The 15,116-nt window shown below is 47.5% G+C and overlaps 3 protein-coding genes across 9 annotated transcripts in view; 2 read left to right on the forward strand and 1 right to left on the reverse strand.

Annotated features, from left to right (window-relative positions):
• TUT4 (terminal uridylyl transferase 4) overlaps positions 1-12,613 on the reverse strand; it is a 228,991-nt gene extending 216,378 nt beyond the window's left edge. For all 7 annotated transcript variants that reach the window (XM_053576504.1, XM_053576498.1, XM_053576503.1 and 4 more), the window contains exon 1: positions 12,543-12,613. The gene's annotated coding sequence lies outside the window, so the exon portion shown is untranslated. The remainder of the gene's footprint in view (positions 1-12,542) is intronic.
• The window catches only part of GPX7 (glutathione peroxidase 7), a 263,667-nt gene that overhangs the window by 19,257 nt on the left and 229,294 nt on the right, over positions 1-15,116 (forward strand). The window lies entirely within an intron of this gene.
• Positions 12,702-15,116, forward strand: part of SHISAL2A (shisa like 2A) — a 28,827-nt gene continuing 26,412 nt past the window's right edge. Inside the window, exon 1 of the mRNA XM_053576534.1 lies at positions 12,702-12,883. Coding sequence (XP_053432509.1) covers positions 12,702-12,883 — 182 coding nt within the window. The remainder of the gene's footprint in view (positions 12,884-15,116) is intronic.

A 15,116-nucleotide genomic window follows, 5' to 3' on the forward strand; every position in this document is an offset into this window, starting at 1 on the left:
CTGATCCTGGGAAAGGGCCAGACATCTACCCTAGGATTACAGGAGTGAGCCACCACCCCAGCCCAAATTTTTGCTTTTTTTTTGTAGAGACAGAGTCTCACTTTATGGCCCTCGGTAGAGTGCCGTGGCCTCACACAGCTCACAGCAACCTCCAACTCCTGGGCTTAAGCGATTCTCTTGCCTCAGCCTCCCGAGTAGCTGGGACTACAGGCGCCCGCCACAAGGCCCGGCTATTTTTTTTTTCTCTGTTTTTTTTTTTGGTTGCAGTTCAGCCGGGGTCGGGTTTGAACCCGCCACCCTTGGTATATGGGGCCTGTGCCTTACCGACTGAGCCACAGGAGCCGCCCAACCAAATTTTTGCTTTTTAAAAGACACTTCTGAGGCCAGACAAGGCGGCTCATGCCTGCAATCTCAACACTCTGGGGGGCTAAAGCTGGAGGATCGCTTGAGCTCAGGAGTTTGAGATCAGACTAAGCAAGAGCAAGACTCCATCTCTACTAAACATAGAAGAACTAGACAGATGTGGTGGTGGGCGCCTGTAGTCCAAGATACTGGAGAGGCTAAGGCAAGAAGATCGCCTGAGCTGGAGAGTTTGAGATTACTATGAGCTATGATGCCATGGCACTTTACATAGGGTGACAAATTGAGACTCTGTCAAAGAAAAAAAGAAAAGAAAGACACTTCTGGGGCAAAAAAAGAAAAAGAAAAGGCAAGCCATAGACTAGAGAAAAGTGTCTACAATAATATACAGCAAGGCCAGGCGAGGTGGCTCACACCTGCAATCCCAGGACTGTGGGAGGCTGAGGCAGGCAGATCACTTGAGCTCAAGAGTTGGAGACCAGCCTGAGTGAGTGTGAGACCTGGTTTCTAAAAATAGCCACTTCTGAACATCTAATTGTTTTTAGTTGTCTAAATAAAATGCCTTTTAAAATAAATAAATAAATAAAAATAGCCAGGCATTGTGGCAGGCGCCTGTAGTCCTAGCTACTCAGGAGGCTGAGGCAAGAGGATCAATTGAGTCCAAGAGTTTAAGGTTGCTGTGAGCAATAACACCACAGCACTCTACCCTGGGCAACTGAGTGAGACTCTGTCTCAAAAAAAAAAAAAAAAAAAATATATATATATATACACACACACACATACAGCAGAACCTCCATAGTTGACCACCTTTCTATATAGACCACCTCCTTAAGTTGACCTACTTTTCATAGACTAGACACATGCCACATACACTCAATGCAAGGCTGACCTCTATATATTGACCTCTGTAAATTGTACTTTGACCACTTAAGACTGTGACACACAATATTAATTTACCCTCCATAACTTGACCAGTTGAGTCAACTCTCCACCAAAGGGTAGAAAGTACGGACTTTGCCCCTTAGTTGTATTATTTTTTCTTTAGTGTAAGTTCTTCTTTTGTTTTTTATTATTAGCAGGTGTTGGATTAGGCCTAACATCCTATTGTTTATCAAGTGTGGTGGAAGATTTTTCAATATGACACACTGGTTTGAATTGTAAGTATAACCTACGATCACCAAAACAGTTAATTAGGACATGATGGCCCAAAGGAAAGAACTCCAAAGAACTGACATTGAAGGAAAAGATTGATCTTCTACATTTTCTGGAAAGCAGCAGCCAAAGAAAGATGCCAGAACATTTTGCTATTAACAAGACCACAGTAAGCAACATCCAAAAACGTAAACATGAGTACCTGGAGAGGTATGGTAAGGAAAGCAGAGAACTCTCACAGAAAGGGAGGAACGTTTGCCTCAATGAGTCAGTAAAGCTGCATTAAGCTGGTTCAAACAAATGAGGGCAGTTAATTACCTGAATCTCTGGCAATTAGCATTGGCGGTAGCAGATTTCCTAGCAACAAGTGGCTGGCTCGAGAAATTTAAACTGTGACACAAGATCTCCCAGAACATCTTGTGTGGTGAATCCAGTGAAGTTCCAGTAGAAGTTGTGGATAAGCCAGGCACGATGGCTCACATCTGTAATCCTAGCACTCTGGGAGGCTGAAGGGGATGGATTGCCCCCGCTCAGGAATTTGAGACCAGCCTAAGCAAGAGCAAGACCCCATCTCTAAAAATAAGCTGGGTGTTATGGCAGGTACCTATAGTCCCAGCTACTTGGGAGGCTGAGGCAAGAGGATCGCTTGAGCCCAAGAATTTGAGGTTGCTGTGAGCTATGATGCCACAGAACTCTACCCAGGGTGATACACTCTGTCTCAAAAAAAAAATTTTTCCAAAGAACATTTCACACTTCTGTTTTGTCTAGCTCAACTGGAGAAGAAGTAATGCCTTTGGTGATTGGCAAATTGACAAAGACATGCCCATTCAAAAACCTGATGCCAAAAAAAAACACAAAAAAACAAAAAAACCTGATGCCCTAGCTGGGCGTTGTGGCGGGTGCCTGTAGTCCCAGCTACTCGGGAGGCTGAGGCAAGAGAATTACCTAAGCCCAGAAGCTGGAGGTTGCTGTGAGCTGTGTGAGGCCATGGTACTTTACCAAGGGCGACAAAGTAAGACCCTGTCTCTAAAAAAAAAAAAAAAAAGAAAATCACTGCTCTAAATGCTGCCCTGTGTATAAGTTCTGCCTGGAATAAAGTTCAGCCAGAAATGATACTGAAGTATTTAAGAAAATTGGGTTTGTCACAACCCAAGAGCACGATGTTTTGGCCCCAGCACACAGTCCATCTTCCAAGGCAGAAGAGAAAGGAATAGATTGTGAAGGTTCGAAGGATAATGAGGTAGCAACCTGTAATGGACCTAACCCAGAAGCATTTCCCAAAAGATACTGACCAAAGTACAGACCAGAGTAAACGTGCAAGAAGCAGCTGATGAAGTGGAAGCAGCAAGTGAGGATGACAGAAATTGCAGAGATTCCAAAAGAAGAGGCTGTCAGGTATCTGATAATGCAGTTGAACTCATGCGCTGTGGAAAAATGCCCAGGTATACTGAGTGGGGTAGCCAGGATTGAGAGTGCTTTCTCCACTTACATTTGTAATAAGAAAGAGATCAAAATTGACTTTTTTTTTTTCAGAAAGAATGATTAAACCATGAGAAAACAGTAAATGTTCTGATTTTGTGTAATACTACATGTATTTTTTTTTTTTTTTTCAGACAGAGTCTCACTTTGTAGCCCTCTTTGATGCCTGGTAGAGTGCCATGGCGTCTTGGCTCACAGCAATCTTAAACTTAGGATACAAGTGATCCTCTTGCCTCAGCCTCCCAAGCAGCTGGGATTATAGGCGCTCGCCACAACGCCCGGCGATTTTTAGAGACAGGGGTCTCGCTCTGACTCAGGCTGGTCTTGAACTCCTGAGCTCAGGCAATCCACCGGCCTCGGCCACCTAAGTGCCGGGATTACAGACATGAGCCAATGCACCTGGCTCCACATGTATGATTTTATTGTGTTTTGATTATGTGTAATTTCATACGATATGCTCCTTTAATAAAAGCTGTATGAGAAAGTAAAGCAGATGTAGGTATCAGTACAGTTGGCCTAGTTCTTCATGTGATTGCTTCTGTATGTTGACCAGTTTGTTACGGTCCTCTGGGTGGTCAACTCACAGAGGTTCTACTACATTTAATTAAGGATTTGTATCCAGGACTGTTACAACTCAATAAGAAGATAAACATATATTATAGATTCAATGTGATCCCTATCAAAATTCCAATGTCATTTTTCACAGCTAAAGAAATAAATAATTCTAAAATTCATATGGGGCCAGCTTTATCCTCCACTCAGTTTAAGAAACAAAATGATTCTACTTGGGAGGCGGATGCAGAATTGCTTGAGCCCAGGAGTTGGAGGTTGCTGTGAGCTGTGATGCCACAGCACTCTACCCAGGGTGACAGTTTGAGGCTCTGTCTAAAAAAAAAAAAAGAAACAAAATGATTGATCATTCTGGCTTGAAATCCCTTGTGTAGTCCTCCCTAGTCCACCAAGAGATAATTGCTCTCTCAAATTTGGTATTTATCATTCCCATGTTCTTTATTACTATTATTATTATTTTTTGAGACAGAGTCTCACTTTGTCACCCTTGATAGAGTGCCATGGCATCATAGCTCACAGCAACCTCAAACTCCTGGGCTCAAGCGATTCTCCTGCCTCCACCTCCCAAGTAACTGAGACTACAGGCGCCCGCCATAACACCCGGCTATTTTTTGGTTGCAACCATCACTGTTGTTTGGTGGGCCCGGGCTCGATTCAAATCCACCAGCTCAAGTGTATGTTAGCTGCTTGAGCCACAGGTGCCGAGCCGAGATGTATTTTAAAATGACAAAATAGACCTATTTTAAGTATACCATTTGGGGACTCTTGACAGATATGTACATTCATGTAACCACCACCACAATCAAAATACAGCACATTTCCACCATCTGTTATCACCCTTTGTGCCTGTTTGGAATCAGCCCTGAGCCTGGCCTTACCTACCACTGCTCTGCTCGCCATTCTTCTTCTTCTTTTTAAATTTAAATATGATTTTACTGAAGCCACAGTCATTTCAAAGCAAAAGTAGTCTATGATGTCAACTCTAACATCTCATACATTTAAGTCATTATACGAATTTGTTTTTATTTGCGTATTTCACTGTAGTGCCATGCTCTCCATACTTTTTTATTTTTTATTTTATTTTTAATTTCAGCTTACTCGTTCATTCTTCTTCGTTTAAAGTACTCTTTTTTTTTTGTTCATTTTCTTTTTTTTTTTTTTTTTGTAGAAAGGGAGTCTCACTGTACCGCCCTCGGGTAGAGTGCCGTGGCGTCACACGGCTCACAGCAACCTCTAACTCTTGGGCTTACGCGATTCTCTTGCCTCAGCCTCCCGAGCAGCTGGGACTACAGGCGCCCGCCACAACGCCCGGCTATTTTTTGGTTGCAGTTTGGCCGGGGCTGGGTTTGAACCCGCCACCCTCGGCATATGGGACTGGCGCCCTACTCACTGAGCCACAGGCGCCGCCCTTTTTGTTCATTTTCTTCTTCCTCTGGTGACGCTCTTTCCCATTGCCTCCCCAGTAGCTGGGATTACAGACGCCCACCACAACGTTCCGGCTGTTTTCTTTGTTTGTTTGTTTGCTTTTTGAGACAGAGCCTCAAGCTGTCACCCTGGGTAGAGTGCCATGGCATCACAACTCAAAGCAACCTCCAACTCCTGGGCTCAAGCGAGTCTCCTGTCTCCGCCTCCCAAGTAGCTGGGACTACAGAAGCCCACCACAATGCCCAGCTATTTTTTGGTTGTAGCCATCATTGTTGTTTGGCAGCCTGGGCTGGATTCGAACCCGCCAGCTCAGGTGTATGTGGCTGGCGCCTTAGCCGCTTGAGCCACAGGCGCTGAGCCCGTCTGGCTGTTTTTGATTCTGTTACTAGAGACGGGGTCTTACTCTGGCTCACTGCTACTCATACTGGTCTCAAACCTCAGAGCTCAGACAGTCCACCCGCCTCGGCCTCCCACAGTGCTGGGACTACAGGCGTGAGCCACCACGCCTGGCCCATGCTCTCCATTCTTTTTTTTTTTTTTGGCCGGGGCTGGGTTTGAACCCACCACCTCCGGCATATGGGACCGGTGCCCTACCCGCTGAGCCACAGGCACCGTTAGTTCTGCCTGTTCTTGAAATTTTTTTTTGTTCTTGAATTTTATATTAATGGAATCAAACAGTATGTTCTCTTTTGTGTCCAGCTTCTTTTTCTCACCACAGTACCTTTGAGATACATAGAAATGTTGCATATACAGGGCAGCAACTGTGGCTCAGTCGGTAAGGTGCAGGCCCCATATACCGAGGGTGGTGGGTTCAAACCCGGCCCCGGCCAAACTGCAACAACAACAACAAAAAAAAAGAAATGAAGTTTATATTGTGGCGCCTGTGGCTCAGTGAGTAGGGCGCCAGCCCCATATGCCAAAGGTGGCAGGTTCAAACCCAGCCCCGGCCAAACTGCAACAACAACAACAACAACAAAAAATAGCCGGGCATTGTGGCGGGCGCCTGTAGTCCCAGCTGCTCAGGAGGCTGAGGCAAGAGAATCACGTAAGCCCAAGAGTTAGAGGTTGCTGTGAGCCGTGTGACGCCACAGCACTCTACCCGAGGGCGGTACAGTGAGACTCTGTCTCTACAAAAAAAAAAAAAAAGAAAAAGAAATGTTGCATATACATGTAGCTCCTTTCTTTTTACTGAGGACTAGTATTTTATTATATGGAAATTCTATAATTGGTTTATCCATTCAGCTGTTAATGCGTATTTGGGTTGTATTACTCTTTATGGCATTTTCTGTGTCTTAAAGATTGCCCAGCAAAATGAACAAACAGAAAACCAACAAAAACCTAAAAGGAAGCCGGGCACAGTGGCTCACGCTTGTAACCCTAGCACTCTGGGAGGCCAAGGCGAGTGGATTGCTTGAGCTCACGAGTTTGAGACCAGCCTGAGCAAAAGCAAGATCCCATCTCTATTAAAAATAGATAAACTGAGGCAAGAGGATCACTTAAGTGCAAGAGTTGGAGGTTGTTGTGAGCTATGACACCATGGCACTCTACCCAGGGTGACAGCTTGAGCCTCTGTCTCAAAAAACAAAACAAGGGGGGCGCCTGTGGCTCAGTGAGTAGGGCGCCGGCCCCATATACCAAGGGTGGCGGATTCAAACCCAGCCCCAGCCAAACTACAACAACAACAACAACAACAAAAAAAAAAATAGCCGGGCGTTTTGGCGGGTGCCTATAGTCCCAGGTACTCGGGAGGCTGAGATAAGAGAATCGCCTAAGCCCAAGAGCTGGAGGTTGCTGTGCGCTGTGACGCCACAGCACTCTACCGAGGGCGATAAAGTGAGACTCTGTCTATACAAAACAAAACAAAACAAAACAAAAAAACCCCACCAAAACCTAAAAGGAAAGGGTGGCGACAGAGTGGAGAAGCACCTGGCTAGAATCACTCCAGGCTGGCTGTGTCCCTAGATTTAACTGAGGCTAAGTTACCTCTCTCAGAACTAGACACAAGAACTTCTTTTTTTTAGACAGTCTCCCTGGTAGAGTGCTGTGGTGTCATAGTTTACAGCAACCTCAAACCTCCTGGGCTCAGGCAATCCTCCTGAGTAGCTGGGACTACAGGAGCCCACCATGACACCCAGCTAGTTCTTCAATTTTTTTTTTTTTTTTTTGTAGTTTTTGGCCAGGGGTGGGTTTGAACCCGCCACCTCCGGCATATGGGGCGGTGCCCTACTCCTTTGAGCCAAAGGTGCTGCCCTAGTTCTTCTATTTTTAATAGAGATGGAGTCTTGCTCTTGCTTAGGCTGGTCTTGAACTCCTGAGATTAAGCTATCCACCTGCCTCAGTCTCCCAGAGTGCTAGGATTACAAGAACTTTATTCTTGACTTTATTCTTGAAGAGAAGGGAAAGCATCCTTCCTGACCTGGCACTTAGAGAGACCTGATGCAGGTCTCACCCTCCCTTTGTTTCTCTAGCTCTGGTGACCAGCAAGCTGGGAAGTGCCTAAGCCAGGCTGGCATGCGGGAGCTGAGGGTGGGTCCAGTTGGCGGCAGCATCCACACAGTCAGACAGGCACAGCTGGGCACAGGAGGCAAAGGAGAGGCAGGGCTACCGGTGTTCTGTGTGGTCCAGGAGCCAGGAACCCACTGCAGACCAGACAGGTGGCAAAGCCTGGGTACTAGTCCTGCCTGGGCCATTGATCACTGTGTCACATTGAGCAGAACCAGCTTCTTGAGCCACAGGTTGCCCTCAAGTTGTCATGTCTATTGATTCAGTCACCAGGCTGCATGGCCGACCATAATGAAGGGACATTTCTTTCCTAACCCTCCCAAGGAGGGTGGGGGGAAACATGGCTCCTGGAGACAAAGTTGTAGAGGTCTGGAGAGCACTGTTTCAGGAACTGCACAGAAGCTGCTTCCTCTTAAGGCTTGCTCAGTGCCATACTTCACACTCTCCATCTCACTGGCCTATATACAGAGAGGGAAAGTAACGAGCCTAAGCTCACACAGCAAGTGACTGCAACTTCTTATCCTTGAGCAAGTTACTTAACCTCTCTGGGTCTCAGTTTTCCTGTTCATAAACTGGGTGCATAGTTGTGTGTACGTATGCACCTGGAAGACTTTATAGCAAGGTATTAATAGATATTTCTGTATGGTGAAATTATGGGTGAGTTTTATTTATTGATTGATTGATTTTTCCATAGATGGGTTTTTACTCTGGGCTCAGGCAATCCTCCCGCCTCAGCCTCCTAAGCAGCTAAGACTATAGGCATGCACCACCAAGCCTTGCTAATTTTTCAGTAGAAATAGGCTCTCACTATGTTGTCCAGGCTGGTCTCAAACTGCTGGTGTCAAGTGATCAGTGTTGGTCTCTCAAAATCTAGGATTATAGGCATGAGCCATCACATCATACTCTACTGATTTTTGCTTTTTCTTTTAGTAGATTATCTGTGTTTATTCTTCGTTTTTGTTTCTTGGAGACAAAGTCTCTGTCATCCTGGCTAGAGTAGAGTACAGTGACATCATCATAGCTCACAGCAACCTCAAACCGAGGTGAGTACCTGGGACTACAAGGACCCACCGCCACACCCTGCTAATTTTTCTATTTTTTTTAGAGATGGGGTCTTGTTCTTGCTCAGGCTGGGTCTCGAACTCCTGAGCTCAAGAGATCCTCCCACTTTGACCTCCCAGAGTGCTAGGGTCACAGGTGTGAGCCATTCTACCCAGCCTACTTTATTATTTTATAATGAATATGCATTTGTTGTTTTTAATTTTTCTTAATGGAGAGATTAATACTACACAAGGTACTGTAAGGGTTAGAGGAGATAATGAAAAGCATAGAGCATAATTTTTAGTTCCCAATGTGTTCTCCCTGACCACCCTTTCCTTCTATAGCTTCTTTCCCTTCTGATACTGGGGATTCTGATCCCAAGACCTCAGCTGGGGCAGAAGGAAGTATAACACTCTGACCAGTTAGTGGCTGTGTGGCTTTGGATATATTATTTAACCCCCCTGAGTCTCAGTTACCTCATCTGCAAAGTGGGAAGACTGACACCTACCTCAGAAGAAGTTTTAGGACTACATGACATACAGGCTAGGAAACTGCCGGGCACCTAATACATCAGTAATAAGTGTCTGTAGGACAACATAATGAAGGAAAAGGCATTAAAGTAGGAGCTAGACCAGAGAAACTAGAGGATTCTAATATAGGTCCACAGAGCCCCAGGAGTCCACAGATAAGAGTGCAACAGGTCCATGTACTTAGATGGGAAAAAAAATACATCCTTGTTATCACTAACCTCTAACTGAATTTAGCATTTTCTTTCTATCTCTTTTTTTTTTAGAGACAGAGTCTCACTATCGCCATCGGTAGAGTTCTGTGGCATCACAGCTCACAGCAACCTCTAACTCCTGGGCTTAGGCGATTCTCTTGCCTCAGCCTCCCAAGTAGCTGGGAGTACAAGCACCTGCCACAACACCCAGCTATATTTTTGTTGCAGTTTGGCCGGGGCCGGGGCCGAATCTGCCACCCTCGGTATATGGGGCTGGCGCCCTACCCACTGGGCCACAGGTGCCGCCCTGAATTTAGCATCTTCATTCATTATGCCAATAATTCTCAAATGATGTGCCATGAAAATTTTTAAATGACATTAATTAAATTATTTTTGAAAGAAGTTCAAAGCACATAAAGTATTTTTTTTACTTTTTTTTTTGACCAACATAATTTAAGTGTCGTGGAAATTTAACTGTAGGTTCAAGTGTGCCGTGAGATAAAAAAGGTTGAAAAACATGCATTATGCATATAGTAGTGGTAGTCTGTGTCTCTGTCACCAACAGAAATCACAAATGTTTTCATACTATCTTATTCCTGCATTATGCCAGAGACACATTAAAATACTGCTCATTTTATTCAGTGCCTCAATATATATATATATTTTTTTGTAGAGACAGAGTCTCACTTTATTGCCCTCGGTAGAGTGCCGTGGCCTCACACAGCTCACAGCAACCTCCAACTCCTGGGCTTAAGCGATTCTCCTGCCTCAGCCTCCCGAGTAGCTGGGACTACAGGCGCCCGCCACAACACCCAGCTATTTTTTGGTTGCAGTTCAGCCGGGGCCGGGTTTGAACCCGTCACCCTCAGTATATGGGGCCGGCGCCTTACGGACTAAGCCACAGGCGCCGCCCAGTGCCTCAATGTTATAGTAGTTAATAAACCCATCTCCAAATTTTATGTGACACTTTTTAAAAAGTAGGACTAAATCATAATTCAATACAAGTGGTATTCTTTGTGATCTTACATTATTTATAATGTTAAAATGTTAAATTTATAATGTTATTTATAGCAGTTAAAAACATTATTCTGACTAGAGATCATCGGAGTGCCAAAGGCTAGACAGACCTGGGTACCAGGCCTACCTGAGCCACAGCTCACTTTGTGACACTGCTCTTGTTATTTCTCTCAGGGGCATAATCATCCCTGCTTGGCTCACCCCACAGGGCTGTTAGGAGGAACAAATTAATTCTTGGCTGAGAAAAGGTTTTGGAAATTGTCAAGGGCTCCCAGTTTTGCCAAAAGCCAGGGCAGAGTGCTGCTTTCCTCCCAGCTAATCTCCAAACCTGTAGCTAGGAGGCCTCTCTCCTTCCCAGAGGATTCCTCCCCTTTCTTCTCCATCTGACAAATAAGGCCAAAGTGCACCTCCATTAGAGCAGGCCTCCAGCTTCCTGTTTGCAGAGCTCCAGGGTCCAGGAGAGGAATTTTTTGGATCATAATATAACAATACCCCCAAGTTTTCATATTTGACCTCACAGTAACCCTTGAGGGCACTAGCCCCTCAGAACCCTTCCTTGCTCCCTCATGTCCCTCTCTCTGTCCACAGTCCCTGCATTTCCCCTTTTACTAGCCTGTCCTGTGATCATGTGTCAGTCTGACTCTTCCATCCTACTTTGTATTTCTAGAGAACAGACCCAAATCTGACCCCATGGCTGTGACATACACTAACATTTGAGGAACTGGCCTGGATGAAGACAAAAGAACCTGAAGCACGGAGAGAAAACGCAGGAAAGGGCAGAGGTAGGCTTGATCCCAGATCCCCTGATACCTAGGATCCATTCCCCTCACACCCAAAGCAAGGGGTGGAGGAACTGGGGGGCACCTATGGCATCACATCGACCACTTTCTACTCTATCCACTAAAAACTAAGGCCCTGCAGGGCTGTATGAAGCCCTTAGAAATCTGCCTGTCCTCTCAGAGTACACTGGGGAAACCAAGGCTCTGAGAGCTCCGTCAGGCTGTGGGTCTCTGATCCTAGTGAGAAAATAGCCTTTATAATTTGAAAATAATTTCTCAAAATGGACATTTCTTCTGGCTTTGTCTGTAGGTTACCAGGAAGGAGACTGCCATCTGGGACAATTCACAGCCACATTGGCCTTGTTGTCCTAAGCCAGGAGCAGGGAATATGAAATGTGAGCATTATCATTGCAGGAGGTAGTTCTTAGGGAAAGGAAGAGACAGGCAAGGTAACAGAAAATGAGACATTAAAAAGCCCACTGGGGCCGGTGGCGGTGGCTCATGCCTCTAATCCCAGCACTCTGGAGGCTGAGACGGGTGGATTGCCTGAGCTCACAGGTTCAGACCAGCCTGAACCAGAGCAAGACGTTGTCTCTAAAAATAGCCAGGCATTGTGGTGGGCGATTGTAGTCCCAGCTGCTTGGGGGGCTCAAGAGAATGGCTTGAGCCCAAGAGTTTCAGGTTGCTGTGAGCTATGACGCCACAGCACTCTACCGAGGGAGACAAAGTGAAACTCTTATCTCAAAAAAAAAAAACAAAAAACATAATAAATAAATGCCCATCTGAAAAGAGGCTGTGAAGCACGGGCTTCCAAGACAGACCTGTGTTAAAATTCCACAGGCCTGGCTTGGCGCCTGTGGCTGAAGCGGCTAAGGCGCCAGCCACATACACCTGAGCTGGCAGGTTTGAATCCAGCCCGGGCCCACCAAACAACAATGATGGCTGCAACCAAAAAATAGACGGGCGTTGTGGCGGGCCCCTGTAGTCCCAGTTACTTGGGAGGCTAAGGCAAGATAATCCCTTAAACCCAGGAGTTGGAGGTTGCTGTGAGCTGTGACGATACAGCACTCTACGGTGGGTGATAAAGTGAGACTCTGTCTCTTAAAAAAAAAAAAAAAAGAAAGAAAGAAAGAAAATTCAGTGGTGTGCTAATCATCCCTGTACTGACCCTAGGGGTGTCATCTCTGTGTGGCGGCGTGCTGGTCACTTGCCTGGAACCCGGAACTGCCCAGAGATTCCCAGCGTCCAGCACGTGCGTAGCTCGGGGCACGTGAGGAGCCCCCGCGGGGGACCTCGAATTCGCACGCGGCCACGTCCCGTCTCTGCGGGCCCCCAGCGCCCTCCGGCATGAAGCGGGAAGGCGGCGGCGGGGCGGGGCGGTGGGCTGCCCCGGGGGCTCCCGCGCCATCTCCCGCCGGCCTCCACTCCCGCCCTCCTCCCTCTTCCCGCCGCTCTCCGTCCTCCTGGCCCTCCCCTGCCGCCGCGGTCCCGCGTACCTGGTCGCCTCGGTCCTCGGGGGCTCCGGGACTCACCGCTGCGCCTCGCGCTGCGTCCTCCTCTCTGCTTCTCTCGGGCGCGCTCCGTCTCGGCCGCGCCTGGCTCCGTGGCGCTCCTCGCCAGCCGTCTGGGGGCTCGAGGTGGCTGCGCGGGGCGCGATGAGCGGCGCCTGCACCGGCTACGTGAGCGCCGCGCAGGAGGAGGTGCGCGGCTTCAGCTGCCCGCGGCCCGGGGGCGAGGCGGCCGCAGTCTTCTGCTGCGGCTTCCGCGACCACAAGTACTGCTGCGACGACCCGCACAGCTTCTTCCCCTACGAGCACAGCTACATGTGGTGGCTCAGGTACCGGCCCTGGCCCCTAACCCCACCTCGAACTTCACCCTCGCCCCGGGCTCAGACTCAGCCCTCGTCCAAGTTCCCACGTAAACGTCAACACCAGCCCCCTCCTCCAGCTGTACCCCAATACCAACCTTTCCTCTCACCCTGTCCCCAACCCAGCCTCCCCGTGAAATTCTGTCACAGCTCGATGTCCTCATCCTGACCCCAACCTTTATTTAGATCCATGCTTGAACCCCAAAACAACCTCTACCCCAAAACAATCCTCACTCTTGCCCTGCTCCGAACTTCAGACCACCACCACTCTCAATACCAACCCTTACCTCCCCCCCTCCCCAACAGCAAACTTCCATCTTCAAACATTCTCCACCCAATCCTCATCCAAGTGCCCACTTGGGTCCCTTTCCTAATCAGTATAGCAATGCCAGCCTCATCCCTGACTCCCAAAGCACTATTGAGCCCAGTCCTTATCCTATCACCAGTCACAGCCTCCTGCTCAGTCCTGCCTGCAATCCCACCTCAGCTCTGCTCCCACCTACTCACCCCAGCTATTTGTACCACATGCCTCCAGAGATAGGACAATTACTATTCAGATGGCCTTCTCCATTTTCACTGGTGCCTGTTTCCCAGAGCAGGCTAAGGATCAGATCCCGTACTCTGGGCAAAGCCTTTGGAGACCCAGAGGGATTGAGATCTATTGCCCCCTCAATGCAACGCTTAGGTTCCAGGAATGTCCTGGACCTATGTACGAATGTCAACCTCAGTTCTTAATTCCTGCCTGGTGCTGCACCCCACCCCCGGTCTCAGCCCAACCTCAGCCCAACCTCAACCCTTTCCTTCCTTTTAATATTTAGTCATTCTTTTAGCTGCTCTTTACTGCTCGCTAGCACTAACTGTGTGCCCAGCCCTGCAGTGAGTGCTGGGGATGTAACCCAACACCCAAGCTAAGGCAGAAGGTCTGAAGTCAGCGCTGCCTCCAAGTCATCATGAGACGGTAGTGTAACACCACAGCAAAAGCCAGCTTGGGCAATATTAATAGAAGTATGGTTTGGGTGAATGTCCATCCTCAGTTCCTCCATTTGTTCAGGGAAGGGGTTAGTTATGCAAGTTTTGACATTCCTGGAACCTAAGTGTTGGGTTGAAGGGGCAATAGATCTCAATCCCTCTGGGTCTCCCAAAGCTTCGCCCAGAGTATGGGATCTGATCCTTAGCTTGCTCTGGGAAACAATCACCAGTGAAAATGGAGAAGGCCATCTGAATAGTAATTGTCCTATCTCTGGAGGCATCTGAGCAGGGGCTACATGCCCTCTGGGTAGGAAAGGACAGCATCATATGCCCCTAAAATCTCTCTGAACCTCTGCTTTTTCATCTATCTATAACGGGGAGGATGACCAATCATTGTCCTGGTTTTTGACTTAAGGCAATATAGCAAGGACCAAATGAGATAACAGAGGTGAAGTCAACTTAATATATGTCAGTGATAGGCTCAGTGCCTGTGGCTCAAGCGACTAAGGCGCCAGCCACATACACCTGAGCTGTCAGGTTCAAATCCAGCCTGGGTCCGCCAAACAACAATGATGGCTACAACCAATAAAAATAGCCGGGCATTGTGGCGGGCACCTGTAGTCCCAGCTACTTGGGAGGCAGAGGCAGGAGAATCGCTTGAGCCCAGGATTTGGAGGTTGCTGTGAGCTGTGATGCCACGGCACTCTACCTAGGGAGACAGCTTGAGGCTCTGTCTCAAAAAAAAAAAAAAAAAAAAAGGGGCGGCGCCTGTGGCTCAGTGAGTAGGGTGCCGGCCCCATATGCCGAGGGTGGCGGGTTCAAACCCAGCCCCGGCCAAACTGCAACAAAAAAATAGCCGAGCGTTGTGGCGGGCGCCTGTAGTCCCAGCTGCTTGGGAGGCTGAGGCAAGAGAATTGCGTAAGCCCAAGAGTTAGAGATTGCTGTGAGCCGTTGTGACGCCACGGCACTCTACCCAAGGGCGGTACAGTGAGACTCTGTCTCTACAAAAAAAAAAATATATATATATATATATGTCAGTGATAATTACAAACATTGTTTTTTCTAGGCTACTCTTACTATAATCCTAAAGATTTTCCGATGGCCAGGTTGTCAGATCCTGTGCATTTGGCTGCTGTTTATAACCCAGAGAATCATATTAATTTAGTTCCTGTTCATCCATACATTTATTCATTCCTTATAGCTTTTGCAAGGAACTGGGAACACAAAAATCAGT

This window comes from Nycticebus coucang, chromosome 22, assembly GCF_027406575.1.
Source record: "Nycticebus coucang isolate mNycCou1 chromosome 22, mNycCou1.pri, whole genome shotgun sequence".
In the NCBI taxonomy this organism is placed as follows: Eukaryota; Metazoa; Chordata; class Mammalia; order Primates; family Lorisidae; genus Nycticebus; species Nycticebus coucang.